Raw genomic sequence first — 26,143 nt, forward strand, 5'->3', positions numbered from 1 at the left:
TTTTTTTCTTTTTTTTTGAAACACCATAGAAGCACGTTAGATATCGTGCTCTATTAAGATCCGTCAAATCCATGGCAGAGCGATTAGGAAGAGGCCTCCGGTCATGGCACGCGCGTCAAATAAATCTGGGATCAATAAATTAACGGCCGGTTAAAGCTCGGCCTCTAACTTTATCTCTGGCGCGGCATCAGCGGAGCGGTCGAGCGAACGCAAAAGGGAGGTCCGTAAGAGTTGGAAGGACTTTCTATAGAAGTAGGAGGTAAACGATGTTGGTGATGGTGATGTTGGTGATGATGGCGATGGTAGTAGTGGTGATGGTAAAAGGGAAGGGCAGCGCAAAACGGAAGCTAGCCTCAATAAAACACTCGGCATAGCCAGAGCGCTCTTACGTTTACGTCTGCGTTTGCGCTCGTTTCTCCGCTCGCTAATCTGCATTTTAAATGTCCGCACCCTTTCTTTCTCTTTCTCTCTCTCTCCCCCCTCTCTTTCCATCTCTCTCTCTCTCCCTCTCTCTTTCTCTTTCTCTTTTTCTCTTTTTGATTCTGTATCTCTCTTTTTCAAGTTCGTACCTACCGATAACAGTGAGGCCAGGCCCAGCACCCTCGACTCATGATGATACGAAATTCTCTCTCTTTCTCTTTCTCTTTCTATCTTTATTTATCTATCTTTTTCCATCCTTTTTGAAAGCACCGCTCGCCACTGTCTTGTCCGGATGCAACGGCGGATGCTTCGCGAGTACGTTGCCGTTTTCCTCGAGGAGATAAAAATATCTGCCACCTACCCTTGGAACGAGGCACCCTTCAGGCAGACGCGATTGTTGAGCTCGCTGCCGCATAAACGAGAGCGTCCTGTCCACGCCAGACGTCCACGTGAATTCTTCTTCTTCTTCCTCTTCCTTTTCTCTCGTTCTTTCATTTTCTCTCTCTCTCTCTCTTTTTCTATATATATATATATATATATATATATACCTCTTTCTCCCGTCGTGCTATTGTTCCTTCGCTTTATCGTTGATTACGAGCGAAGATATTAATATCCCCGATCATAATTCTTCGACTAATTTCTCATCATTATGAGCCATTAAAACGATCTTCATCTAGGTACATCCTTCTGCTTACGAAGCGAACGACGTTTTTCTCAAGCGGACATCTTTATTGTCAGTTTCAGAAGGTTTAAGAGGAAAGTGTCGCGAAAAGGTTTTCGGTCGGGCGTTAGGAAAGCTTTCGTGGCTAGACAGAGTCTCTCCGGAAATGAGACGTCGCAGCTACGTGGAAGACATAAATCCCCATCTCCGGTGGCTCGACCTGAAGAAACGTTCGATTTTATGGTCGCCTCGGATTCAATGGAACAAGAGTTACGACGACGTACCGAATGCATCGTTGAAAGGGGGCACGGATGGCTGGCGCGCGAAGGAAGGGAGAATGGAGGGGGGGGGAAGAGAGAGGTGGAGGAGGAGGAGGAGGAGGAGCAGTGAGGGTGTGGCGTGATTTCAGTGGGTGGTTTAGGGGAAGATAGTCAGGAACGAACGGGAAGATGAGTCAGAGACATTCGGCTCGTTGGCTAAATGGCAGAAGATCGTCCTGGCGGCTGCGAGCAAAAAGCTTCCAACTCCTTTCAATCTTCTCTTTCTTTGTCTATTTCTTTTTCTCCCTTTTTCTCTCTCTCTCTCTCTCTCTTTTTCCATCACCCTCTTTCTTTAATTCCGCGAGCGTGCATCGGCAACTTGCAAAAGCGTGGAGAGAAAGATAAAGGGGCCGTCTCCTGTCTTCTCTTACTTTCTCTCTCTCTCTCTCTCTCTCTCTCTCTCTCTCTCTCTCTCTTTTAATCCTCGATAGTACGTGAGAATTCAAGAAACTTGCGAGTCCTACTTAGTAAATATCTTGTCTTGTGCGCGAAGAGAGAAGCTTGTTTTTTGTTTTCTTTTTTCTTTCTTTTTTTTTCTTTTTTTTTTTCTTTATTTCCTCCAATCTTAATAAGAAATTTCACTTTGTCAAAGGGGAGAAAGGAATGATTTTATTTCGACTTAAGGTCGAGAACGATCGCTTCATTACGTTCGATAACTGATTTCAATTGTTAAAATGTTCTTCGCGCCTTGCAAGCTTTGTTCACGCTTTGTTAACGCTTCGTTGCTTTATCGAAAAGCTTCGTTCTTCGTCGAATCTGTTCCGAGGTGTCGACTAATATCTAATATATATAACGTACATACTTACACACAAACATGTGGATAAAGAGAGAAAACAAAACAAAAAAAAAAAAGAGAAAGAAAGGAAGAAAGAAAAAGAAAAGAAAACGAACGTGAAAGAATAAAGCTCCTCGTGAGAGAAAATGTACGGACTTATCATGGGATCCTCTTGGGACTGGCGAGAAATCAAAGGGTGTTTCCTTCTTTCTTTCTTCCTTCCTTCCTTCCTTCCTTCATATACCGTCCTATTTCTTTCTTTTTTTTTTTTCTCTTCATCTCTTTTTTTCTCTCGAAGGCCTATCTTTCTCCTCCGGTGACTTGTGTCACGCGCGAGGCTGTCATGCTACTGGCACGCAGACAATGCCTTTTCGCGAGTGGCTGCACTATTCGCGAAAAAGGGACACAGCCGAGCGGAAAGCTAGTCACCCCCTTTTGTTTTCCAACTCTCTGTTGTGCATCTTTTCGTGAGTTCTAAGAAAGGATTCGTTCTTACATGGGTAGTCTGAACTTTGTGTACTCTCCTTTTCCTGTTTCCTGAGAACCAACTAATTTCCAGTTTAAACTTCTTTAACGTGAAAGGATAAATCATTTGTTAAATTAAAAGACGTAAAGATTTGATTTAAAGCTTGAAATATCTGTAAAAGTTTAAAAATAGCCCGTATAAAAGATCGGATTATTTTTCCAAATGAAAATTCAATATTCATAATTTTTTCTCGACTTATAGATTTTCATTTCTTTTAAAAGAGGATAAATTGATTCAAGAGAAAAAGAAAAAGAAAGAGAAAAAAATAATAAAAAGTAAGAAAAACATCGTACAAAAAGATCGTAACTTCTTTTATTTTGCACATTTAACATTACAACGACCAGCTAAGTAAATCGAATGAAACTAAGATTGCTACGTCTGGGAGTTTAGAGTAAAACTCCGTTTCGCAGTTGTCGGGGAAACAATTCGCTACCATCGTATCCATCAGTGCCAAGCGTACATTCTTGGAACATGTTCGTACGAAGTACACGTCTTTTACACGAGGAAACGTCCCTCATAGATAGGGATGCTGAGAACTAAGAGAAAGAGAGAGAGAGAGAGAGAGAGAGAGAGAGAGAATGAGAGAGAATGAAAGAGGAAGAAACCGGTGAGAGAAGGCGAATGCGACAATACTTTCAGTAACAGGAACTCGATCAGATAGGGATAGTACCTACGTAGGAACTTGATGCACAGAAGCTGTCTATCTGTCCAAGGCAGACAATACGAGATCCTACGACAGACGTAGCCAAACCGCGCCCCTTTCATGTACCACTGATTGATACCCTTGGTTCTGTCCGACGTGGGGACGTGAACGTAGTAATGTCGTCCTCGTCGCTAGTTTCCTACGGCCACATTATCAGCGCCAGATTCGAGATATACCGGCTAATGGAGTACGCGAATCACTTTACGCCACTGACAAACGTCAAGTGAAATTGTTCATGGGAGTTAGACGACGTATTTACTTATAGAACGACACCTAGAATATTAAGTCTCATTTGCCTGTTAATACTTCAGAATTATGCTTGATATGATTTTAAATTAATTCACAATGAATTTATACGATCTATTTATCCTGTTAATTTTTATTTGATCGTTTCACATTAATTCTAATGAAATAGATTTGAAAAGTATTACCATTTATATAAATTTATGATATTTTAATCTGTTTAGAGACATAATTACGCTGTTATATAATTTTTCAATTTGAACATCATTTCGTAAACCATGTTTTCACGAAACATGACATAAAAATCAAAACGTAATCATTTCAAAGGACTACTACTATTCGAAACAATTCGCGGATGTTACTGCATTGAGAATTATTCATCACCTCTCGTTAGAGTGACGTTAGTGAAACGATCAAAGGGACATTCCTCGGAGGCAAGAATCTGTGGAATTGCTTCCCGGCAAGCTGAGCACGACGATTACGCGAGGAAATTAGCAGGTCGACTATGCCATAGCCAATGCCATTCTAACTGTACGATGAGGAAGACCTTGAAGCCTCGAGGGTGTGATTCGAAGTCGTTACGAAAAAGGAGAAAATTAAATCGAATATCTCATTGATCAAATTCATGATAGAGAGAGAAAAATCTAATAGTAAACAACAAATACATACATATATATATTTCTTTTTTATTTAAATAAATCATTTTTCTTTCTTATCTTATAACGTTTTACTCATACATTATATTAACTATTGTACATTTAGTTATGATGATTCAACTTTACATATGGTGAACCACTTGAGAATCTATTATTTCACGACCATATATATCCTTCATCGTTCGAATAAATTTCTTCTTATAAATATCGTTAATAACTATTGCCGATAATCTAGGTCGCCGTGTACGATTTTTATCAGCAAAGTCCACGCTGAATATACCGGATTTAACACTGTCAAGAAAAATTAATAGTTTGAATTTAATGTAATTAGATTTAAAGTAATCGTTAAAGTTAAAAACACTCACGTATAACCCATCATCCATTCGAAGCTGTCAATGAAAGAACGAATTAGATAGCCACGAATGTCGATACCATCTTTCATAGCTTTTAAAACTACGGATAAATGCTCATGATGATAATTAGATCTAGCTATATCCTTGGCCTTTCCATCGTCCATATATCCAATTTCGGTTATAATGATTGGTGGTAATTGATAGTTATTATCTATGCGATTCAAAATTTTCGCAAGTGTCGATGGATCAATCTGAATTAAATTAAAATATCGTATTTAAATAATGATTGATAAAGGGGAAAGAAGAAAGAGAGAGAGAGAGAGAGAGAGAGAGAGAGAGAGAGACGAGATGAGACCTATTCAGTCGTACTTACTTTAACAGAATCTTTCTTTTGCATAGGTACCTCTGTTATTTGAGCATCATTTTGAAAGGATATCTCATTGGGATTTGGCTGGTTGCCACGTACTAAAGTATTTCTGCCGAAACTAATGCCAAGAAAATCAGCCGAGTTTTGGACCTGCTGAATTTCATAAAATTCGAAACTGGGCAAACGCGAATATAAATATCTCGAGACGTTATTATCGCTAATCATTTTCTTCATTAATTCTGGATAATCACCCTTTTCGCTAAATAATGGATTAAGGAACCATCCGTTCCACCATTGAAAAGCTCTTTCTGCAGCTAAATTATCATCGACTGATTTAGGATCCTTCGGTAGGAACCATTTTAAATTGAGAACGATACCTACTTTACCTAAAAATATAATATTTAACGAATGATAAAATAGATAAATTGACTGACTTACTTTAAAATAATCAACGTGTTTACTTGAATGACTAATGTCGGCGATAAGCATACGTAACAAAGAAATTTATTCCAACTAGGGAGATAATAAGTTAATTTCTATCGTCTTACCGTTTTGTTTATTCTGATATTTTTTTTGATAAATATCATAAATTTCTGCATGAGCTAATAATAGATTATGACCACAAATATAATCAGCTCTTCCAGATAGATTTAATCCAGGTATCATAAAATCGCTGCCATATCCGTATTGACATAAGACAGATGGTTCGTTTATCGTTACCCAATATTTCACCTGAACCAAAGGAAAATAATTAAAAATTCTTTTAAATAATTACGATTAACGAATGATGATCACGTTAAAAATAAAATCAATAGAGAATAATACGTACTTTGTCGCCAAACGAATCAAAAGCAATCATAGCGTATTGAACGAGAAAATCTATGATCAATGGATTTGACAATCCACCAATTTGTTGCAGTGTATAAGGTAAATCCCAATGAAACAAAGTCACCATTGGTGTCATTCCATTCGCGATAATTTCATTGATGACACTTTCGTAATGTCGAATGCCATTTAAATTTATACGACTGTGTAAACCGTTCGGCAAAATCCTTGGCCAAGATATTGAAATTTTATACATTTTACTCTAAAGCGAAAATAGAAAAAAAAAAAAGAAAATAGAAAAAAACAACAATTAAATGGTGCCACGAATAATTTGATTGATATTAATTACGGATATCACTCACGCCTATATCTTTAGCAAGTCTTATATCATTTTTGTAATGATGATAAGAATCAGCAGCAACGTCGGCGTTACTTCGATTATAAATAAAATTTTGATTAGGTAAATGTGTCATATGATCCCATATGGATTCTCCTTTGCCTATTTGTGAAATAAAAACGAATGATATATCGACTTGGAATCGAATTTTATTTCTCATTAAAAAAAGGAATAAAGATTATTTTACCGTCTATGTTCCAAGCACCTTCCGTTTGATAGGCCGACGTGGAAACACCAAAATTAAATTCATTCGGAAACATATCAACTGTTAAAGCGTTTACTAAATCTATTTGATAAGGCGAAAAAGTATGTTCCTTAATCATATTTGATTCAGACAAATCTGTGTCGTCATCGTTTATCGAAAAAAACATTATCTTCGAAATTATATTAAATATTAAAAAATAATCTGTATCTTGAAAAGGCCACATTTTGTCAACCATACATTCGCAAGAAAAAAAATAAAACGATCTATAGCCAACAACGTTTCAATGTAAACTCATGCTACTTTTTTTTTGCGCATAAAGATAATGAAAAGTATTACGTTATTCTTTATCTTTTACTAATTACAGACTTGACCTTCTTTTTTACGATAAAAAAGAAAAACATTCCAAACAACAAATTTGCTGTTTTAACTTAGCAACGTGAACTATAGAAAATGTAGATATGCTATCATCGAGACATTCTATTCGAACCCTTCGTGGTATTGATCCGAGTCCTCGGTCTATTCCCTTTTATAAGGGAACAACTCTTTAGAACGATAGCCTACGACTAAGCGTACCCTTTGTTACGAACCCTTGTCAAGACGTGACTGATTATGGGCATCCTGTGGTTTAAACTGGTCGATCTTTAATTGTTAACACCGTACCGGAAGTTAAAAGGTATGCAATCGATATCCTTAACGATCGTTTAAAAGTACCAAATTTTATACTTTACAATACGATATCGTAGATTAATTTATAAAATGAGAGAATGAAAAACAAAGGAAAAGAGAAAGAAAAAAAAAGAGAGAGAGAGAGAGAGAGAGAGAGAAGAAAAGAGTAAAACAACTTATATTTTATCGTACTTTTTTGATCATAGAGATACGCGTTGCTTTTTAACTCCACCATTTTTCACCGTTTTTTCTCCAAAACGAAAATAAATAGACGGATATTTGTAATCTTTTCGTTCGTGCGTTGAATTTGTTCTATGAAAAATAAAAGAGAAAAAAGATAAAAATATAAAAAAAAGGCAAAGAGAGAGGGCGGTGGGTGGTGGGTGATGGGTGGGTCGGCGGAGGGGTGGGGGGAAGGGAAAAAATGTGCAAGTTAACAACGATGCGACGCAACAACACGTAATGACACGTGATGGAAGATTTTCATTTATGCCGCTTTCAGCGACGCATGTTCCCGTTTTACACGGGGAATATTATGGAAATATGGGATGCTAGCCATCTAGTCATCTGATGGTACGTAGCCGTACCTCATATATCACTATCTGAAGTATCCGACATTATTCTCGCGTGCCATAAGCACGCAATATCCTGGCTCGTTTCTACAAAGTAAATAGGACTTTGTACGATCGATTTAAAATTCTCAATATAAATAAAGAATAATGGATTTCCATTTCGAACTTCCTCTGTATATCGTCAAAATAGATAGATTCAAATTTAATATTTTTATGTATATATATATATATAAAAAAAAAAAAAAAAAAAAATAAAAGAGAAGAAAAAAAAAAGAAAAAAAAAAGTCGCGAATCACCGTCGCGATACTGTCAAACACGTTATAGGACAATGTCGATAATCCTTGAAAGATGTTGAGAAACATCTTAGAGTTTTTCTCGTGTAACCACGTTGCAATCGACCTTTTACACTTTTCGTTTCCCCTATGAACTTTTCTTTACCCAAAGTAACGTTGAAAGATTTCTTCAATACAGACGACTCGATGTAAGGATTTATCTGTAAACGTAATGAAATTGAAAAGGAAAAACAGAAAAAAAAAAAAAAAAACAAAAAAAGAAAAGAACGTATTTCTATATTCCTAGGTAAAGTGCGCACGCTGATATCCTTGGTGGTGAGAGATGAAAGAAATGAAGGAAAAAGAAAAGAAAAAAAAATAGAGATGAGAATTGAATCTTAAAAAAGAAAACACCTTACACAATAGTACTGGGGTCCAGGTATCTTCGTTCTCTTCTCCTTATCACGTCGTGAATACGATATCACACCTCCCTTGACTCCTTTTGATATGTCATACAGGATGGTATAATGTGTCGAAGCTAAGCACAAAAAGTATGAAAATCAAGGCATTGTCCTCGCTCGATATTGCTTCCTGCTTCGTGCAAGAAGAAGCGTGGTTGGACTGACAGAGTCCATGAATTAAGATGATAGGATGAATAATGGAGGAGTTATCGCGTCTAAGAAAATTATGCGATCCCACATCTTACGATGTGGTTTTAAAATATCGTTGTAGGGACGACAGAGAGGAAAAGAAAAACGAAGATGAAAAAATGAACAAAAAACAAAGAAGAAGAAGAAGAAGAAGAAGAAGAAGAAAAAGGACGAAAAAGGGCTCGCAATAATCTTGTGTGCTCTTAAAATAATCATCAATATAATTTATACGAATATACGAATGACAGGAGGTACCTGGTACTGTCATATCGATTCCTTTGGTAATCTCGAGAACACGACGGGCACTCGAAAGGAAGGGTGGAGCCAAACGTCGGCAGAGGAAGTCGCATCGATCACGATTAGCCTTGAAGGAGGTTAAAGCTTCGTAAGCTCCAGGATCTGGCGCATCGATCTAAAAAAAAAAAAAAAAAAAATAAAAAACAAGTAAAAAAATTAAAAACAAAAACAAGAAAAAAAAAGTAGGAGAAAGAAGAAAGGACCAATCTAAAAGAGAGGTTTTTTCGCAGGTCGACTCTAAATTCAGGTCAGTTCTAAATCTATTATCTATTTATTAATTAACGAAGACAATTCGATCATATCGTCCGCCCAATTTGATTTTCTCTTCGGTCAGGTGATAGTCTCTTTTGACGAAAGACAAATACGAACACGGACGATGTTTCGAACAATCCGCAATTTGCGTTTCGCTGATAGACAGAGAAGAAAGAACGATAGAGAAAGAGAGAGAGAGAGAGAGAGAGAGAGAGAGAGAGAGAGACCATTGCAGGGATTGGCTCGAATTTCCGGCTCGTTGAGCCGGAAGTGATTTCACCGGGCTACATCGGCAGCCACGCGGACTGTGCGTAGAAATGACCCCTAGAGCACGTTGGAACGTCATTTCCGGGGGCTCGCAGAGTTACGACGCTTCCCTACGTTATGTAAATATGACTTCGTCGAAAGCGGGTCTGGTCATACTCGCGAATACCTCGCTCAAACGAAGACTAGAGAATTATGCGATTGGATGTTCCTCTTCGCTTCATCGTCCGTGTCATCATCCGTGTTCTAGATGTTTTTGTTTAACAATTCTCTCTCTCTCTCTCTCTCTCTCTCTTTCTCTCTCATCAATTATCTCTGACATCTAGTATTTGATATCCTATTGGATAGATCCTGATTAATATAAAAAAATATTTTCTATAAAATTAATCAAACGAAACAAATTTTTTCTTTTCTTTTGATAAAATAATTTGATAAATATAGTTTAAAACAATCACATTTGCGTATAGACTTAAATGAAAAATATTAATCACTTTCGAATGTTTCGAACGTGATCGAAAATAGGTTTTGTAGAAACAGGAAATAGGAAAAGTCCGAATAGCTTTGACCGTTCTAGGCAAGCCTATCTACGGTTGAACCGTCGAATATCGTCCCAACATATACTCTCTCTCTCTCTCTCTCTCTCCCTCTCTCTCGATTAACGGCTAAATTGGATCCTGGCTTCGAACCGCCTCGGGTACAGATGCAACGCTTCGATCCGTTGCCATTAATTTCGTCTCGGGTTCTCCTGATTACCTTGCGCTTTGAGGATTACCTGGCTCTATCCGAGTCTCCAGATTCCATCGAAAGAATCCTTGGTGTCACGTCTGACCACTGACTTAACCTTACTACTAGACTTACCTTTACGGAATTTCTCTACTTCGTTACGTTAAATCATTATCTACTGGAAATATTTATTAACATCTCTCAAGCGTAAACGTTCGACTTCATGAATGTTTAAATGGATTATTTTAAATCGAATTAATCTTATATGGAAATAATTAATGTTAATATTATCTATAGATCGTTTTTTTTTTTTTTACTATTAGAACGTATGAATGCTTACCCCTTTAACTATTCTACAAAATCTATCTGTTCTTGATTTAAAAACAGCATGATGTACGTAACTTCTCTCAGAAGCTTTTTTTACTTCTTTATATTTGATTAATTTCTTCTTCTTATAAGGAGTCACGATCTTTTCCGATGTTGAACGACATATTGATCTTTCGTAATTATTTTTATAAAGTTTTGCAGATTCATAAGAAATATTTCCTACTACTACGTCATATTTATCGGGTGCTAGAAATTCATTCGATTGAATTATAAATGTTTTATGGTATTGGAACATCCGAGAATAGAAATCGTAACCTGGATTAATGTCATCAGCAATCTTTCTAAATCGAGAAACGAGACTTCCGAATGGCGCTCGACGTACGTGAGTGAAAGAACATTTTGGTTTATTGCTTTCGTACGTTCCTGGACCAGGAATATCGGTACACTCTTTATATTCAAATCTCTGTATCGAAATGAAATTAATGTGAAATGAAAGAAATATTTTTTTCTTTCTTTCTTTCTTTCTTTCTTTTTTCTATCCTGTTTTTTTTATTACCTTTGCAGTTTGATAAAAAGGTGGAGGTTCTAAGGTATACTTATCGCATTTACAATTGATCTTCTTATACCTTTCAAATGTGCTTTTAGGTGGATCGTAATGACTTGGACCTGGCAATCCCTACGAGAAAAGAAAAAAAGAAAAAATAAAAATAAATAAATAAATACTCTTACTATCGTGTACGTCGAAGTAAAAGGAAAATATTTAAGAAATAAATTTACTTCGCGTAATTTTCGACGATACATCGTTTCGATATAACGTGACTGTCTTGACGTAGCCCTTTTTATTTCCCTAAACTTTTCATCGTAAATTTGCGTTGGAGTTTTTTTCGTTTCGTGCTCATAGTCTCCTGGTCCTGGCGTAACGAAGGGTCTTTTCTCTTCCCTTCCAGTCATTCTACTCCAAAAGTTTCCTTTATATCTGATAGTAGTAAAATTTTCGTCCTGGGTATAAAAAATTAAATAGAGTTTATTTAATATTGATAATTTATTATCATTAAATTTTATAATTACTCTTCTTGGTATATCATATATGAAAGATGGTTCATCTTCGATAGGTGAAATTTTCACAAGGATTCCGTACTCGTTAATATCATAACCATAAACGTCACGTTTGGAAGGTACCGATATTCCAGGAGTTATGATCGAACGTGGTGGTTTTATTAACCATAGCTGAAAAGAAGATGACGGTGATAAATGACGAATAGTATGAACGAATTAAAAACATTTTACTTTTCCAGGTGCTCCTTTCCAAGTGCCAGGATGAGATCTAATCTTTTCTGGTGTTTTTTTAAATAGATCATCTGATAGAACGTATTCCGTTGGACCTGGTCCTTCGTAAATTTTCTCTTTTAATCTGGAATCGGTGTAATCGATACTGACACCTCCCTGAAATTTATAAAAGCCATTGAAAATGAATAAGATGAAATTGATATAGAAAATCGTTCAACGATTCTACGTTCTGGAATGTGCCGTTGTGGTTCAATTGGATCGTATGAACCAGGTCCTGGGAAAAGAATTGTGTCTCTCGATATAGTCAAAGTCTTTCTTTGTGTGCTATTTAAAAAAGGATATCGACAGTCTGAAAGATAATACGAATAATTTAACATTGAAATTTAATACCCTACGATAATTATATATACCTAAATCTCTTGGTGGCCTTGATATAAATGATCCATCGTAAGTACCAGGACCGACATGTGCAGGAGTCTGTGTAATCAATTTTGGAAATCTTTCGGCTCTATCGTATGCCATAATTCCAATTTTTATGATATACAGGACGTAACCTGCATAAAAATAATTTTTCACGGATAACAAGATAAAAACTCGATCGTAAATAGATTATAACTAAATTCGGGAACAGTTGAGAATCGTGCATGATGTCAAATATCATGTATAGAGAATATCATGCGAAAGTAATAATTTAATAATTATATTTTCAACTAATTGAATTTTCGCAAAAATCGCACGAGTTAAAAATATTTAGCGCCTGTCGATATGCAACCCACGATAGAAATCATAGAGATCTCATCTCAACAGAGGTCGCCAATGGTATTTCAGAGAAGAGAATTTGTTTGGTCGATAATTGCAGATTATTTCTTTTCAGTATTTGTTATCTCGGTCGACGAAAAAAAAAAAAAAACCTTTTCATCGATAATATAATTATAATGAATTTTTCAATGTGAATGAAATTTTATAAGTAATTAAAAATTAATGAATTGTCATTTATTTATATTCGTGACAATATCGACGGTAGTTTTAATAGAGGTGTTCGTATTCAATGAGAGAATTTCGACCAATAAAAAGCAAGTATTTCTGCGCATGCGCCATTCCTTTTGTCCGTATGACTAGGAAACGTGTATTAACACACCGCAACGTAGTGCTTTTTTTCGACGTTTGTGCTTGTAATTTCTCTCGCGATATATTTTAAATAGTTTTTAATAAGATTTAAAAAAAAATATACTATACGATGTCAAAGAACGAAGAAAAATTTGACGGAATGTTGCTGGCAATGGCCCAGCAACACGAAGGTGGTGTACAAGATGTAAGTTACTTACGTTTTACCGGTTGAGGTTATGTCATTGTTGCAGCAACATCACTTTATTGTTTCAAAATGTCTTTTCTTTCGTTACAAATTTCTCTTGATTTTCAGCTCTTAGATACGATCTTCAATTTTTTGGCAAGGAAAACAGATTTTTACACAGGAGGTGGTGAAGGTGCAGCCGAGAAGGTATTTCAATGATAATCAATTTTACCATCTCATTTTTTCGACCTTTCTAGAAGAAAGAATTTTATCGATATATCTATATAATTTTTAAATATTATCTCATGATAAGTAATTAAGATCATTTTATTATTTATTGAAACAAATTGAACGACATAATATCGTATATAATGTGAATTTTTCTAGCTTGTCACTGGCAAATTTAAAAAATACGAAGCCACTGCTTTGGCAAAAGCTGCTGCTGAGAAAGCTGAACGCGCAGAACAAGAAAGAAGACGCAAGGAAAGATTGGAGAAAAAGAAAAAGGAAGAAGAGAAAAACGAAGAGGAACAAATGGATACGGATTCTAGAATAGTGGAATTAACCGATGAGCAGGCAGCTAAGTTACAAGAAGAGATAGATAATAAAGTAAGTATTTGATTGTTTTTTTTGTTTTTTTTTTTTTAAATATATACATAATATATACATAAATGTCAGAATCAATATGGCTGACAATGATTGTTCTTCCTATAGAAATTATCTAAAGAAGCAGCTGCTGTTCCTGGACCTAGTGGTGATAATGCCGATGGTGAATTGAAGAATGATAATGCAGAAGTAGACGACGATGAAGAGGATGAGAAAGAAAAAAATAAATTAAGGCCTAATAGCGGCAATGGTGCAGACATGCCAAACTACAGATGGACGCAGACTCTTCAAGAAGTCGAGGTAAGTTTTTGTACGAATTAAAATTTTTTTAATACGTTTGGATTTTTTTTTTTTTTTTTTTTTTTTTTTTTTTTTTTTTTAAACACATAAGAATTTTATTTACTATATAGCTTTATTCACAACGAAACGTATTTACTTACCTATAATTGGAGAACGATTGATTATCCTAATGTGTATTCGTTCGGAAGGAAATGGGGCGGGGTGGGGGGATATAAAGGATATAAATAAAAAATGCGATGCAATAGATTTCGACAGTTTCTTGTTGAATCGACGATTAATTAATACGCAAGTAATATCACAGTCGTGAAGTGCGATCGACGCGATCGTCCTTCATTTCTTTTCCAAAATATTGAATCCTGGAACGACACCACGACGGAATAATCCAGGTTTGATTTTAGGCGTTTCGTGTTAGTAAAAATTAAATTACGGTTCCTAATAGTTAATATATTCTATGTCGTCGTCTCACTTTATCGATATTTTTAAGCTGCCTGTAAAATTTCTAAAGATCGAAGATAATCTTTATCGGTCGATTTAGCTAGGACATCGAACGCGATTTACAGTGAACGTTAAATCGCTCGAGAACCGTGTTAATCAACAATTAGAAATCAAGAGAGAGAGATAGTGAGAGAGAGAGAGAGAGAGAAAAAAAAGAAATAATAATCTACGATCTTAATTGATATTTTTCGTTGTCCTACTTAATTCTGGATCGTATTTCGTAAACATTGAGATTCGGACGACGATCTAGAGGTTTTCGTTAGTCAACAGCATAAATTATAATACAAGTGTTCATAACGCGAGGATCTTGTTATGCTATCAGCCGCGTTCGCTCACTTGAAACGGTTGCTCATTACACAAATGTAATTACTGGAATTCACGTACCGCACTTTTGACAGGGTGCAATACAGCCTTAAAATTCTATCTCTACCGCGAATGGTCTTAACTCATTAAAAACGCGATTTACAAGACTCGCGCTTATATAAATACGAAGTTAACAGAGTAACTCGTCGTGACTCGTAGCAAGTCTTATTCGATTATCATCGAAAGGATCCTTCTATGTTGTTGCTCTTCTTCTTCTTTTTCTTTTTTTTTTGTTTCTTTTTTTTTTTTTTTTTTTCTTCTCTCCTTGAAAGTTCGATCTTACCACGACGTATATATGCATGCATGCATGCATGCATGCTTTCACGACGACCAAAGACACGTTCGCTCTCTTCTCTCGATTTCTCGATCTCGGCCTAATTGTACTTGTCGCGGGCCCTCACTGTAATCAGAAAAAAAAGACCAGAGAGATTCCCGGATGCTATATCTCGAGAAAATTCGTCTCTCCTCGAAATTACAATGATCGTGAACGTGGTAACGTTCATTGCGAAAAGACACTCACTTTCCATGAAGAGGATCCCCGCTAGGAGGCCGACCATGAAGAGGAAGCTCATCGTGCAGACAAGTACGGTGAGCTGATTCCTCGCACACCAGGACTTCCTGTAGACGGTGGTCGGTCTTCCGAGGCCGTTCACGACCGTAAAATGCGTACTGCTTGCCACCGATGCTGTATCCATCTGTTTCGGCGTTGTTACCGTTGGTGGATGCATCGCAGCGAGATTGGCCAAATTTGCGGCTGTAAGAAGCAATGTTCCCGATGCTGCGCTCTGTAAAAATGTAACAAAAAGAAATTCGATCTTATTCTATTTTTTTTCTTTTTTTTTTTTTTTTTTGCGATAAATGATATTAAGAAACTACGTGTAACTAATTAATATTTACAAAGTAACGGTGAAAGTAACTTGTTGTGAGAGAATGAGTAATAATAGTACGTTTAATGAATTCGTTAAGATATAGCATATAGTGAAAATGTATTTTTAACGCTTGTATTTCCAGGAGGAAGCGTTTGATTAAAATCTCTTCTAATATCACGATTAAAAATCATCGAATCCGGAAAAATTATAATGAAAATTATTGTACACAGATATATATATATATATATATATATGCACTTATATTATATAATACAATACTTTTGACGAAAGAAGATAAACCTTCGGAAGGAAAATATATTTGAGTTATAATATCAAGGAAGTAATAGAAATACTAACGTGTGTACTAGCGGTGGATCCCTGAGACGAAGTTGATCCTCTCGATGGAGAATCAGGATGCAAATGATGATGATGATGATGGTGGTGGTGATGATGTGCCCAGCTTCCATTCTCGCTATCTTTTTCGATTCGTCCAGCCTTGGGACATCCTAAGGACGGCCTTGGGATGTGCCAGGAAAGCGGGCTATCCGTTGCCACCGCCGTCGTCTCGATCTGGAGAAAAAGAAAAAAGAAAGAAAAAGAATAAAGAAATAAGCGACGTAAATCGACGTGAAGCTTCGATTGCACAAGCGATAATGCAGCGCACGATTGCACGGCTACGTCTCGCCCGCATGTCTGTCTTCCACCTGCAACCGCACGTCGTTTATCTGTCACCAGAAAATGCGACGGCTTCTTGTATACGGCGTTGGTCTCGCGTCAACGGCAGAAGATTTTAGCTCTACTTTCGTGTCACCGTAAACGCGAACGCGTAAAATTTCTTGCTAGTATTTCTCTCTCTCTCTCTCTCTCTCTCTCTCTCTTTTCTTTTTTTCTTTTTTTTTTTTTTTTTTTTAAACGGTAAAACGACTAACATTCTTGCCTCAAAGTTTTTTTCTCAAACCTTTATCCCATTAATTACCAATAATTGTAATGTAAATAATTTATATACTTTTATTTAAATTTTTAAAAGCTTCCTTGACGCGATAATAAGTGGCAAATTAATTCTTTGAATGTACGAAAGTAATAATTTCTTCTTTTTTTTTTTTTTTTCTTCTTTTTTCTCCCCCTTATTTTATATATATATGTATATAAATTCATCGGTTCGCGAACTTTAACCAAAATATAATCGATTTCTCGAATTAAACGGAGACAGGCGATAAATATTATTTCTGATTAATGACAAAGTCTCAAACAAAATTTATAGTAAATCTGTTATTCATCTTGCGATCAATTTTGAGGATTCCTCGTATTTATGTATGTATGAACGAGCACATACTCTCTCTCTCTCTCTCTCTATCTCTCTCCCTAAATCCCTCCACTGTTATTCTTCCTTCCTCGGAGGAAGATCGAAGAGAATTTCGTCGTCTGCCGGGGGCATCGAAGCGAGCCGACATTCCGGTTTTATCGTTGCACAACGACGCTCTCGAATTCCGCGCGCGCGTTGTTCGCTCGTACATAAAATCCAGGGCCCCAACGCTTCTCTGCGCACGAGTTCTAGCGATCGATGCGAACTCATACGGTATAATAATACACGTTCGTGATACTACGAGATCGCTAATTAATAATAGACCATCGACGAAAGGTATTGGATCGCTTTAATCAATGCTTTGGAGATATTCGATAATCGATTTAACGCTCGACTTCGAATCGTGCTATCTAATTTTTACAATGATCACCTTTACAAAAGTCAGATTTATACTCGTTCATTATATATCCATAAAAAAAGGAAAAAAAAAACAAATGAAAAAGAATAAGAAAAAAAACTAATATCCAAGTATAAAACCAGTTTTGCCGTATACATATATAGCACTTGGAAATTTCGATTTATCGAAATGGACGGACATATCCGTTTATATATATATATATATATATATATATATATATATATATATATAAAAGAATTTTGATCTATTGTTCCTTTGATTCGCAAATTGAAAATTCTTCCTTTGTAATTTTTCAATATTTTTAAATATTTTCGTTAGAGTGTTAGTTATCGCTCATTGTTCAAATTCAGTTCGATTGATTGCATTGCTTAATTGATAATATTCGCACGTAAATCAAATGCATTTCGCGATGGTAGCCTATTACTTTTTTTCTTGACTGGGCGCCGTTCAAGGACCACTCTTTTCAGTCAGTCTAGACGAGTTTCTATATTCCTTTTTCAACGCCAACGATGATAGGATTTAACGAACGATAGATGCGATGAAGAATGAACGTTTTTGACGATCTTACCGTTTTCAGATTACGTGAATGAAGGGACAAGCAATTTGCGTAAGATATTAAAATTTTATTTTGTCATGATCTATGAAATAACAGATTTTAACGTTAGAACTCGTGAAATTTATCAATATGTAGACTTTCGTCGTTGGAGAAAGTAGTTATCGAGGAGCCATTAAAGAGGACGTTTATTACGTAATGAAACTTGGAAAGCAGAAGATATATTATATTTGTCGTTGCATTTGAATTTTGTAGAAAAAAGTTATGTGAAAAGAAAAGCAAAGTTACAAAGGGTTAAGAACAAAGATAGTGGATCTAATCAAAAGAGCGAGAGAGGGAGACAGAGATAGAGAGATAGAGAGAGAGAGAGAGAGAGAGAGAGAGAGAGAGAGAGAGAGAGAGAGAGAGAGAGAGAGAGAGAGTGGCTCAAAGAGGAACGTCGTTAGGTATTTTTGTGGAATTCAATACTCTGGTCAGCCTCGAAGCGCCACACCTGCGCCGGATCCACGTAACGTGATAGCCTGAAACGGATTTTGAACCCGAACAACCCGTTCACAACTTGGCCGCAATGCGTTTCGCATCGGGTAGACAACAAGAGGCACTCCCAATAATCGCGCCCATTGTTTTCTGACTAGTTGCAATTACTTCTTGCGTTCCTCTCCGTCTTTATCTTTTTTCTTTTATTATTATTATTATTTCTTATTAATACTTTTACATTTTTGTTGTTATTTTTTTTTTCTTCTCTCTTTTTTTTTTCTTTTTTACTTTTTCAATTTTTTTTTTTTTTTTTTTTTTTTTTTTATCATTCCTTCGTTTCGTCGTCCTTGAAAAAAGGGCTATAAGTGTCCTCGCTCGAAACACTGACTTCTCTTGTAAAAAGTAAGACAGCCATCGAGATCGACCTCGCTATCTTTATGATTAAAATGTTCGACGATTAAATTTGACATTGACGCGTTCGTTCCAGCCCTGGGGGAAGAGTCTGATAATGGAGTAAGCTCATTGCTCCTCCTTTAATCGAACGTACGATGCCCTTCGACGATCCCGATTTTGCAATCCCTCGATGCTTCTTTCTGTTATTCTTGTCTGTGCTACCTTGGACGAGAGCGGACAATGGTTGCGAGTGGTTCGAATCATTAATAGCCATGATGCAGATAAATTAGCATCGAATCCCATTAGAGAAAAAGATATTTCTTTCTTTCTTTCTTTCTTTTTTTTTTTCTTTTTTTTGATTTCTTTTTTCTTTTTATATATATATATATATATATATATATATATATATATATTTTTTTTTTTTTATTTATTTATTTATTTTTTTTTTTTTTTTGCAAAAAATGTTTCATCTCGTTTCGTTTCGTTTAAGAAATACGTAGTAATAGATCAAAAACATATTTTAAACAACACACCCAACACGATTTTCTTTTATATCACGAAACTATCTAATCGTATAATTTACTCGATCAAAGCCAACTGACTATTGAATCTATTCGACTTTTTCAAACTATCAAACATTACTTTTTTTCCTTATCCGAATAAAATGTTATTATCATATTATTCGTTGGCATTAAAAACAGTAATCCATATTTCTTTGAAGTTGCGGCTCAAGGATATATGTCTAATAACTAACGACGGGCGCATTCCTACACGAATCCGCCATAATGTTATCTACCGTTCGTTGAGATAATATAACGCCTTCATTAGACTTGCTGTCAGGCAACAATCAAGACATCATTGCGCACCAGCTCCTTAAGGTGAATGCAATTAAAATTGCGACTTTATGAAATATAAGCTTTGAGCTCTTTCTCGCCCCCCCCCCTCTCTCTCTCTCTCTTTCTTTTTCATTTTCTTTTTCTCCTAGGCCACCCACTCAAAACTCTGACGTCATATTCATCGTGAACTATTCATTCTGACTACTTCCTAATCCACTCGAGACGTTCACTTTTGCAAAAGGCAATGGAATAAGTAGATAGAAAAACTAAGGAAAAGGATATCTCGTTTTAAGAAACGTAAAGAGAAAGAGAGAGAGAGAGAGAGAGAAAACGCAAATGTCATAATATTTGAAAGGATATAGCGATTTATTTCGACCGGTTAAGATCGATATTGTATGGATTAGTTCGAGTCCTTGAACGTTCGACTCGGTTTTAGCAAGACGTGCGTGAAGACCAAACGTTGGACGCGTTATGAGCAGTATTATGAAATGGAATCGCGGATTACTATGAGATAGCCAATTGACTATTGGCTAGTTTTACTGATGGAAATCATTTGGTAAGATACGTGAATCAAAATGAATAATCGTATACCATTTTTGTAAGAAAAAGACGAATCGGTTGTAGATTCAAACGAGTTTTCTTGAATTCTATCTATAAATGGATATCCGTACTCTTCGCACGCGTTCATACGTCTTCTTAATGAGAATATCGAAACGATTCTTTATTGATTTCGATTGCAACGATAAAAGATAACGATCGCTCGATCTATCGATCGATCTTTTGTTGTCGTATCCGCACGTGCACGAACTGATACCACCCTTCCTCCCCCTCCTCTCCCTCTTCCCAAGTGAAACTCGATAGAAGGGAAATCGTAACGTATCGATACGTAACTAATGATTATACGACGCCTACTTCGAAATTGCCCTTGCTCCTTTTACGTTATATTCAGGAACGAAAGAAAAGAAAAATAAAAATAAGAAGACAATAAAAGCCGATAGCGACCTATGATAGCTATTACTTCCGTTATCATGATCGTTGCTAATTAAGGCTTACTACGAACGATTTACTTTTTTTTTTCTTTTTTTTTTTTCCTTTTTCTTTTTTTTTTTTTTCATAGATTACACCTATATCTAGAAACGACGCTAAGTTATATGTATACGTTTGCTCGTTAGAAGTGTTAAAAGTATAGCAACAGAGTATGCCGCTTTAATCGTCCTTCTTCTTATTTTCCGTCTTCCGTACTTTTGCATGGATAGCTCGACGAGGTCGGGTTCAATTTCCAATTAGTAGAGAACTGATTTGCAAGAGAGAGGAGGGGAGGGGAGAGAGAGAGAGAGAGAGAGAGAGAAAGGAAAAGGTCATCGAAAGATGGTAGTACCGAAAGAACGATTCTCGAGTATTGACTTAGAATTAAAAAAAAAAAAAAAAAGAAAAAAAGAAAAGAAAAAATATGTAACGCGAGGAGTTCTTACCGATAATTACCTGTCATTATTATAAACGTCTTTGATTAAGGCTCGTTAATGTAACCTGCAGTGGTTTACTTGATAGTTATCGATAATCGATTGATATTTCAACCGAAGGATGTTGTATCTTGATGTACTATTTCTAAATTCGATTTCTTTTTCGAGTTTCGATGTTTATCGTTTTCTTTCATCATTCAGAAACATCTCTTTTCTCTCTCTTTCTCTCTTTTCTCTCTCTCTCTCACTCTCGAAGATCAGTATGGAGATGAATCAGGTTTCTTCGGAAATGTTGGTAAACAAAACGTTAGCCTGGTGATAAGTAATTGCGAAGAGACGAGATGAAAGTGCTCATATATATATATATATATATATATATATATATATATGTAACCTATAAATATATGCGTTCATATATTTTACTAGTCGTCGTCGAAGAAACATCTTGAAAAGAAGAAGGAAGAAAGTTGTTTCCTCATGAGAACCCGGCACAAATATCCTCACGTTGACCACGGATATGCGTTTTACAATGAGTCGAGAGTTTTCACCGGGTCGACTCGCCGTTGGCCTTTCTGTTCGCGAACACCTCATATTATCATCAATGATAGGTATAAGATACTTTCGATATATTCGCTTTTTCATTATGACGTAGTTTATACGTAACGTATGTATCATGAGGATAATTCGTGATACAACTTAAAAGTTATTCCATTTGCGATTGCAAAGTATATCGTAACACCAAAAGCGTCTTAAACGTTAAAGATACTTTTGTGAAAGTGAAATTTTTATTTCTTTTTTCTTTTTTTTCTTTTTTTTTTGTTTTTTCTTTTTTGTTTTTTTTTTTTTTTTGTTTTTTTTTTTTTTTTTTTTTTTTTTTTTTTTTTTTTTTTTTTTTTTTCTTCCCCGGTTAAAACATCTTCGTTCAACCTTCAAAATTGAAATTCTTATGTAGCAATGTAAAGAGGAAATAGAAACGTTATGTGTATGTACTTTCGTAAAAGAATTTGTTTGTATGTCTTCGTCTCTAAAGGCTCGAATGCTTGTATATTTTTTTTTTCTTTCGATTTGTGTCGTCTCTCATCGAAGTCATAAAAGCAATCGAAAGTTGTGAAAACTTTCAAAACGCATCATCTCCTTGAATATAACGAGCATACATGAAGAAGAAGAAGAAGAAGAAGAAAAAGAAGAAAGGCAGGGAGAAAAATATTTCTTTTTTATTTTTTATTTATCCTTTTTCTTTTTTTGTTTTTTTTTTTTTTTTTTTTTTTAAACGATCATCCCTTCTCTATCGGAGGATATATGTATCTCGAATGATTTTAGCTTACGTACTTACGTCAATCTGTGTTTCTTGCGAGTCTGAGATTTCTCGATTAGGAATTACGCAAGTATACTCGTGTATCTCGATATATATATATATATATATATATATATATATATATATATATCGTAATGTAAAAATTTCATTAATTCTCGCAATTTACATTCGCCCGTTTGATAATTCTTCTTTAACCAGCGTCGCCATTACCATTCTTTCCCAATCCAAGTAAGAATTTGCTACTCGTTTATCTCCTCCTGTCAGTTTGCTATTAGTCCTTCGCAATCGCCTCATGGCTATTCGTCAAACGTAACGAGCTTTATATCACGGGCGACACAAGCTTCATTCTAGATACAGATTTTCTATATCGTAACTACCGATGGCACATAATCATTTTCGTCTTCACGATTTGAATAGTGTGAACATGTCATTAAGTATAATTAATACCCAATTAACACGTTTCTTCTGTCACATTGTCGCGATTTTCTATATATATATATATATATAACGATTTGTCATTTCGCAAGATATTAAAGAAAAATATACATAATACAATCTGAATTTTCTCTTTGAATTTGGGATATAATCGAGAATCGTTTGAATCATAGAGAATTCTCATTTTTTTTTCTTCTTTTTCTTTTCTTTTTTTTTTCTTTTTTTTTATCTCAAGAAAGTTAAGCGATTAGATATATGTTCAAGTTTGACTGCTTCTTCGAAAGTTAGAAAAACAAGAGTCGTGACGAACAGAGAAGAGTCGTAACATTATGAATACGTGTCCGCTTTGGTTATCGAGATGAAAGTAATTTTCGGTCGCTTTGACCTTACTACTCCGTTCGGCACTTTCTTTTTTCATCTCAGTAGAAATTCAACATATGACATAAGCAGACTCTTTCGCCCGGTATATACACCCACATTAACGAAACATTTCTCAACTACTTTCTTCTTTTCTCGCTTCATGGTCAAGCGTCAAACGTGACGATTTCCGTTCGAGGTGAGAACGCAAAAAGGACAATGGATGCTGTCCATTTCTTTGCTATACAACAAAAACAAAAAAAAAAAAATGAAAAAAAAAGAAAAGAGAGAGAGAGAGAGATTCAATCGAAAAAGATCGTCGTTAGAAAGATTATTTATTCTATCGTAAGAAATTAATTTAGATAAACGATATATTAACATCCTCGTATAAATGATAACGATAGCTGTTTCTTCGATATGTTTTTTTTCTTATCATCATTGTTATTATAATCCACATGAAATGTCAAAATTATAGAAAAATTTCGATGAAAAATTCAACGGTATGTAGAGATTAGACCTTCTCTAGGTCGTTTCGAATGGAAGATAATCTCTTGGTCTATTCGATTTGCATATACAACATAAATAAAGAGGCTGGACAAGCGGTTTCCTTCGTTGCGCCATCCTTGAAGTTATGTTTCTCAGCTCGTAAGTTAATATCAAAGAAACGTAATACATTATATATCTGAAAGCTCGTTTTTCGTCACGTCACATTTGTTAATCTCAATACTAACGATCTAATAATTCGACAATGCCTAATTTGGTCGTTTTAAAAGGGTCCTCGATGTAACTCTTGTAATTCATCAAGTTTCTTTCTGCACAATATTTGCCTGCAACAAGGATGTCACAATGACTTCGATCGGTGGTGGGCACTCCTTGGAAATCTAGGATACGTTCGATCTCGATGGAAGCGAATGTATGTGTGAGTTCGTGTTCCAGTTTTGAAAGCGAACACGTTTGTAGAACCTGTCGTTCTCTTAGGTGTCACCGTTTTTTTTTTCTCTCCTTCTTCTTTCTTTTTCTCTTTTCTTTTCCTCCTTTCTTTTCTCCCTCTCTCTCTCTCTCTCTCTCTTTCTCTCTCTCTTTCTTTCTTTTTCTCCTGAAGAGGAAAGGGGTTTAGCTGATTACATGCTTCGACATCGAAACTACGTCGACAATTACGAATGACCAAAATAAAAATTTCCTAACTCCTCGTTATTTTTCACTTTTGAGAACGTACGACACACCTGTATATATCATGCGATTGACGATGCGGTCAACAGGAAGAATTTCTGTTAAAGATATATGAAAAGGTTCATAAAATTCTACTTTTTCTTTTCGAGCTAACCGAAGAAAAGTTATCTGCCGATCTTGTCAGACCGGCATGCCAGATAGATACTTTCCTTACGTAATTAACATCTTGACTAAGTCGTAACATTCGCCGTTACGATAACATCGCTTAATCGTCATTTTAGACCGTTTCCAATCAATATGTTTGCTTGAATGATATATATATATATATATATATATATATATATATATATATATATATATACATATACACTTATTCTACAGATTTAATTTCCATTAAATTGACCTGTCAGTTCAAACATAAACGCATAGTACTTACTGTCTCAACACTGATCCACGATGATCTCGTGAGTCAAGGACAAAGAACGTGTCCATCGATCCGTCGTACTTACGACAAAAAGAAAAAGAGAGAAAAAAAAATAGGAAAAAAAAACAAGTAGACAATTTATATCGAGGATACTTTCTCAACGTTGTCGCGTGTGAAGCTTGTCAGCTTGGTTAGATCCATTGGTCTTTATTTTCATGAATTAAGGACTCTTCGATGGACGGCGCCAGAATGATTCAGAATGACAGGAGAATATCAATCGATATCGCTTTCAATGATCAAGATCAATGGGATAACTTTTTTCTCTCCCTCGAGCTAATATATTTCCACGTGCATTTCTTAGATGAAAGGATAATTGTTCTCGTAACAGGATATTAAATACGATACTTCGTCAATCGAGCTCCACTTTTCACCGCAACATTTATTAAATTTCAAACGGTAACTTGAACGTTAACGCACTGCCACGAAACTAGTGCAAAAGTTGCAAAAGTTGTATCCTTTTCTTTTTTTCTTTTTTTTTTTTTTTTAGCTTTGTATGGTTAGTACGGTTTCCTGTTTCTTCCCACTTCTCTTTTCCTTCTTGTTTTTTTTTTTTTTTTTTTTTTTTCACCTTTTTTTTCCTTCATTTTTTTTCTCCCTCTTCGAATCCATTTTCTTTTGCTCCGGCATCAATCAATCATGTGTAAATTTATGTTTTGGGAGTGGAAAAGGAAAAAAAAGAAAAATAAAAAGAAAAAGATAAATGATCGTATCGAGAACGGAAAAGAATTCTTGACGTTGGACCTTGAAGCGTAAAGAAATAGGAACTAAAATTTTGATCGTTCGTTTCGTCTCTCTTCCCCCTCCTCCTCTCTCTCTCTCTCTCTCTCTCTCTCTCTCTCAGCAAGCGGATGTTAATCTTGTTGGGGCTTTCCTAACTGGTAACGTAACGTGACATATGGTAGGCTCCACAACCGGTAGATAATTTCGTTCAAGATATACAAGCGAATCGGCAACATGGCTACGAGACGAGAGGAGAACTTCTAACGCTAATGGATCGTGAGCAAAGTGAAATCCCACGGAATAACGTCGATGTAAACGCCGTTAGAACGGATCTCAGTCGCATTCTTTTTAAGGTCAATGGCTTCTCGAGTTTACCATCTTGTAATCCGTCCTTTAGATCGACAGAAATATACTTTATTAGGTAGAACAATATCATATGTCTCTTTTTTTTTTTTTTCCTTTCATCCGCCCCCTCCCCCCGTTTTCTTTTTGTTACTTTTCTTTTTTTTCTCTCCATCTATCTTTTATTTTTTTTTT

At 35.7% G+C, this 26,143-nt stretch overlaps 3 protein-coding genes and 1 long non-coding RNA gene across 4 annotated transcripts in view; 1 reads left to right on the top strand and 3 right to left on the bottom strand.

The window, feature by feature from the left end:
- Nucleotides 1–4,314: 4,314 nt before the first annotated feature.
- Nucleotides 4,315–6,754, bottom strand: LOC124947848 (myrosinase 1-like). The gene is made up of 7 exons (XM_047490531.1): nucleotides 6,434–6,754; nucleotides 6,212–6,348; nucleotides 5,854–6,111; nucleotides 5,573–5,756; nucleotides 5,031–5,410; nucleotides 4,670–4,908; nucleotides 4,315–4,595 (listed from the first exon to the last, which is right to left on the bottom strand). The coding sequence occupies exons 1-7, from the start codon at nucleotides 6,684–6,686 to the stop codon at nucleotides 4,427–4,429; spliced, it is 1,620 nt and encodes a 539-aa protein (XP_047346487.1). The 5' UTR covers nucleotides 6,687–6,754; the 3' UTR covers nucleotides 4,315–4,426.
- Nucleotides 6,755–7,307: 553 nt separating this feature from the next.
- On the bottom strand, nucleotides 7,308–9,017 carry LOC124947849. The gene is made up of 3 exons (XR_007100518.1): nucleotides 8,867–9,017; nucleotides 8,381–8,499; nucleotides 7,308–7,429 (listed from the first exon to the last, which is right to left on the bottom strand). It is a non-coding gene; the product is annotated as an uncharacterized LOC124947849 (long non-coding RNA).
- Nucleotides 9,018–12,866: 3,849 nt separating this feature from the next.
- Nucleotides 12,867–26,143, top strand: part of LOC124947961 (nuclear migration protein nudC) — a 75,235-nt gene continuing 61,958 nt past the window's right edge. Inside the window, exons 1-4 of the mRNA XM_047490839.1 lie at nucleotides 12,867–13,073; nucleotides 13,182–13,259; nucleotides 13,440–13,661; nucleotides 13,767–13,958. Of these exons, the coding sequence (XP_047346795.1) occupies nucleotides 12,999–13,073; nucleotides 13,182–13,259; nucleotides 13,440–13,661; nucleotides 13,767–13,958 (567 nt within the window). The 5' untranslated portion in view covers nucleotides 12,867–12,998. The remainder of the gene's footprint in view (nucleotides 13,074–13,181; nucleotides 13,260–13,439; nucleotides 13,662–13,766; nucleotides 13,959–26,143) is intronic.
- Nucleotides 14,201–26,143, bottom strand: part of LOC124947962 (TSC22 domain family protein 1) — a 15,778-nt gene continuing 3,835 nt past the window's right edge. The window contains exons 2-4 of the mRNA XM_047490840.1: nucleotides 16,043–16,255; nucleotides 15,337–15,601; nucleotides 14,201–15,216 (exon numbers count right to left, since the gene is read on the bottom strand). Coding sequence (XP_047346796.1) covers nucleotides 15,191–15,216; nucleotides 15,337–15,601; nucleotides 16,043–16,255 — 504 coding nt within the window. The 3' untranslated portion in view covers nucleotides 14,201–15,190. The remainder of the gene's footprint in view (nucleotides 15,217–15,336; nucleotides 15,602–16,042; nucleotides 16,256–26,143) is intronic.

Source organism: Vespa velutina, chromosome 3 (genome assembly GCF_912470025.1).
Source record: "Vespa velutina chromosome 3, iVesVel2.1, whole genome shotgun sequence".
In the NCBI taxonomy this organism is placed as follows: Eukaryota; Metazoa; Arthropoda; class Insecta; order Hymenoptera; family Vespidae; genus Vespa; species Vespa velutina.

Bases quoted from the DNA above. Each gene is read 5' to 3' on its own strand.
- LOC124947848 (XM_047490531.1), bottom strand. From the start codon at position 6,686: ATGGTTGACAAAATGTGGCCTTTTCAAGATACAGATTATTTTTTAATA. The intron at 6,112-6,211 runs GTGAGTGATATC...TTTTCGCTTTAG, and splicing joins GACTTGCTAAAGATATAGGC to AGTAAAATGTATAAAATTTC. The intron at 5,411-5,572 runs GTAAGACGATAG...TTATATTTTTAG, and splicing joins ATATCAGAATAAACAAAACG to GTAAAGTAGGTATCGTTCTC.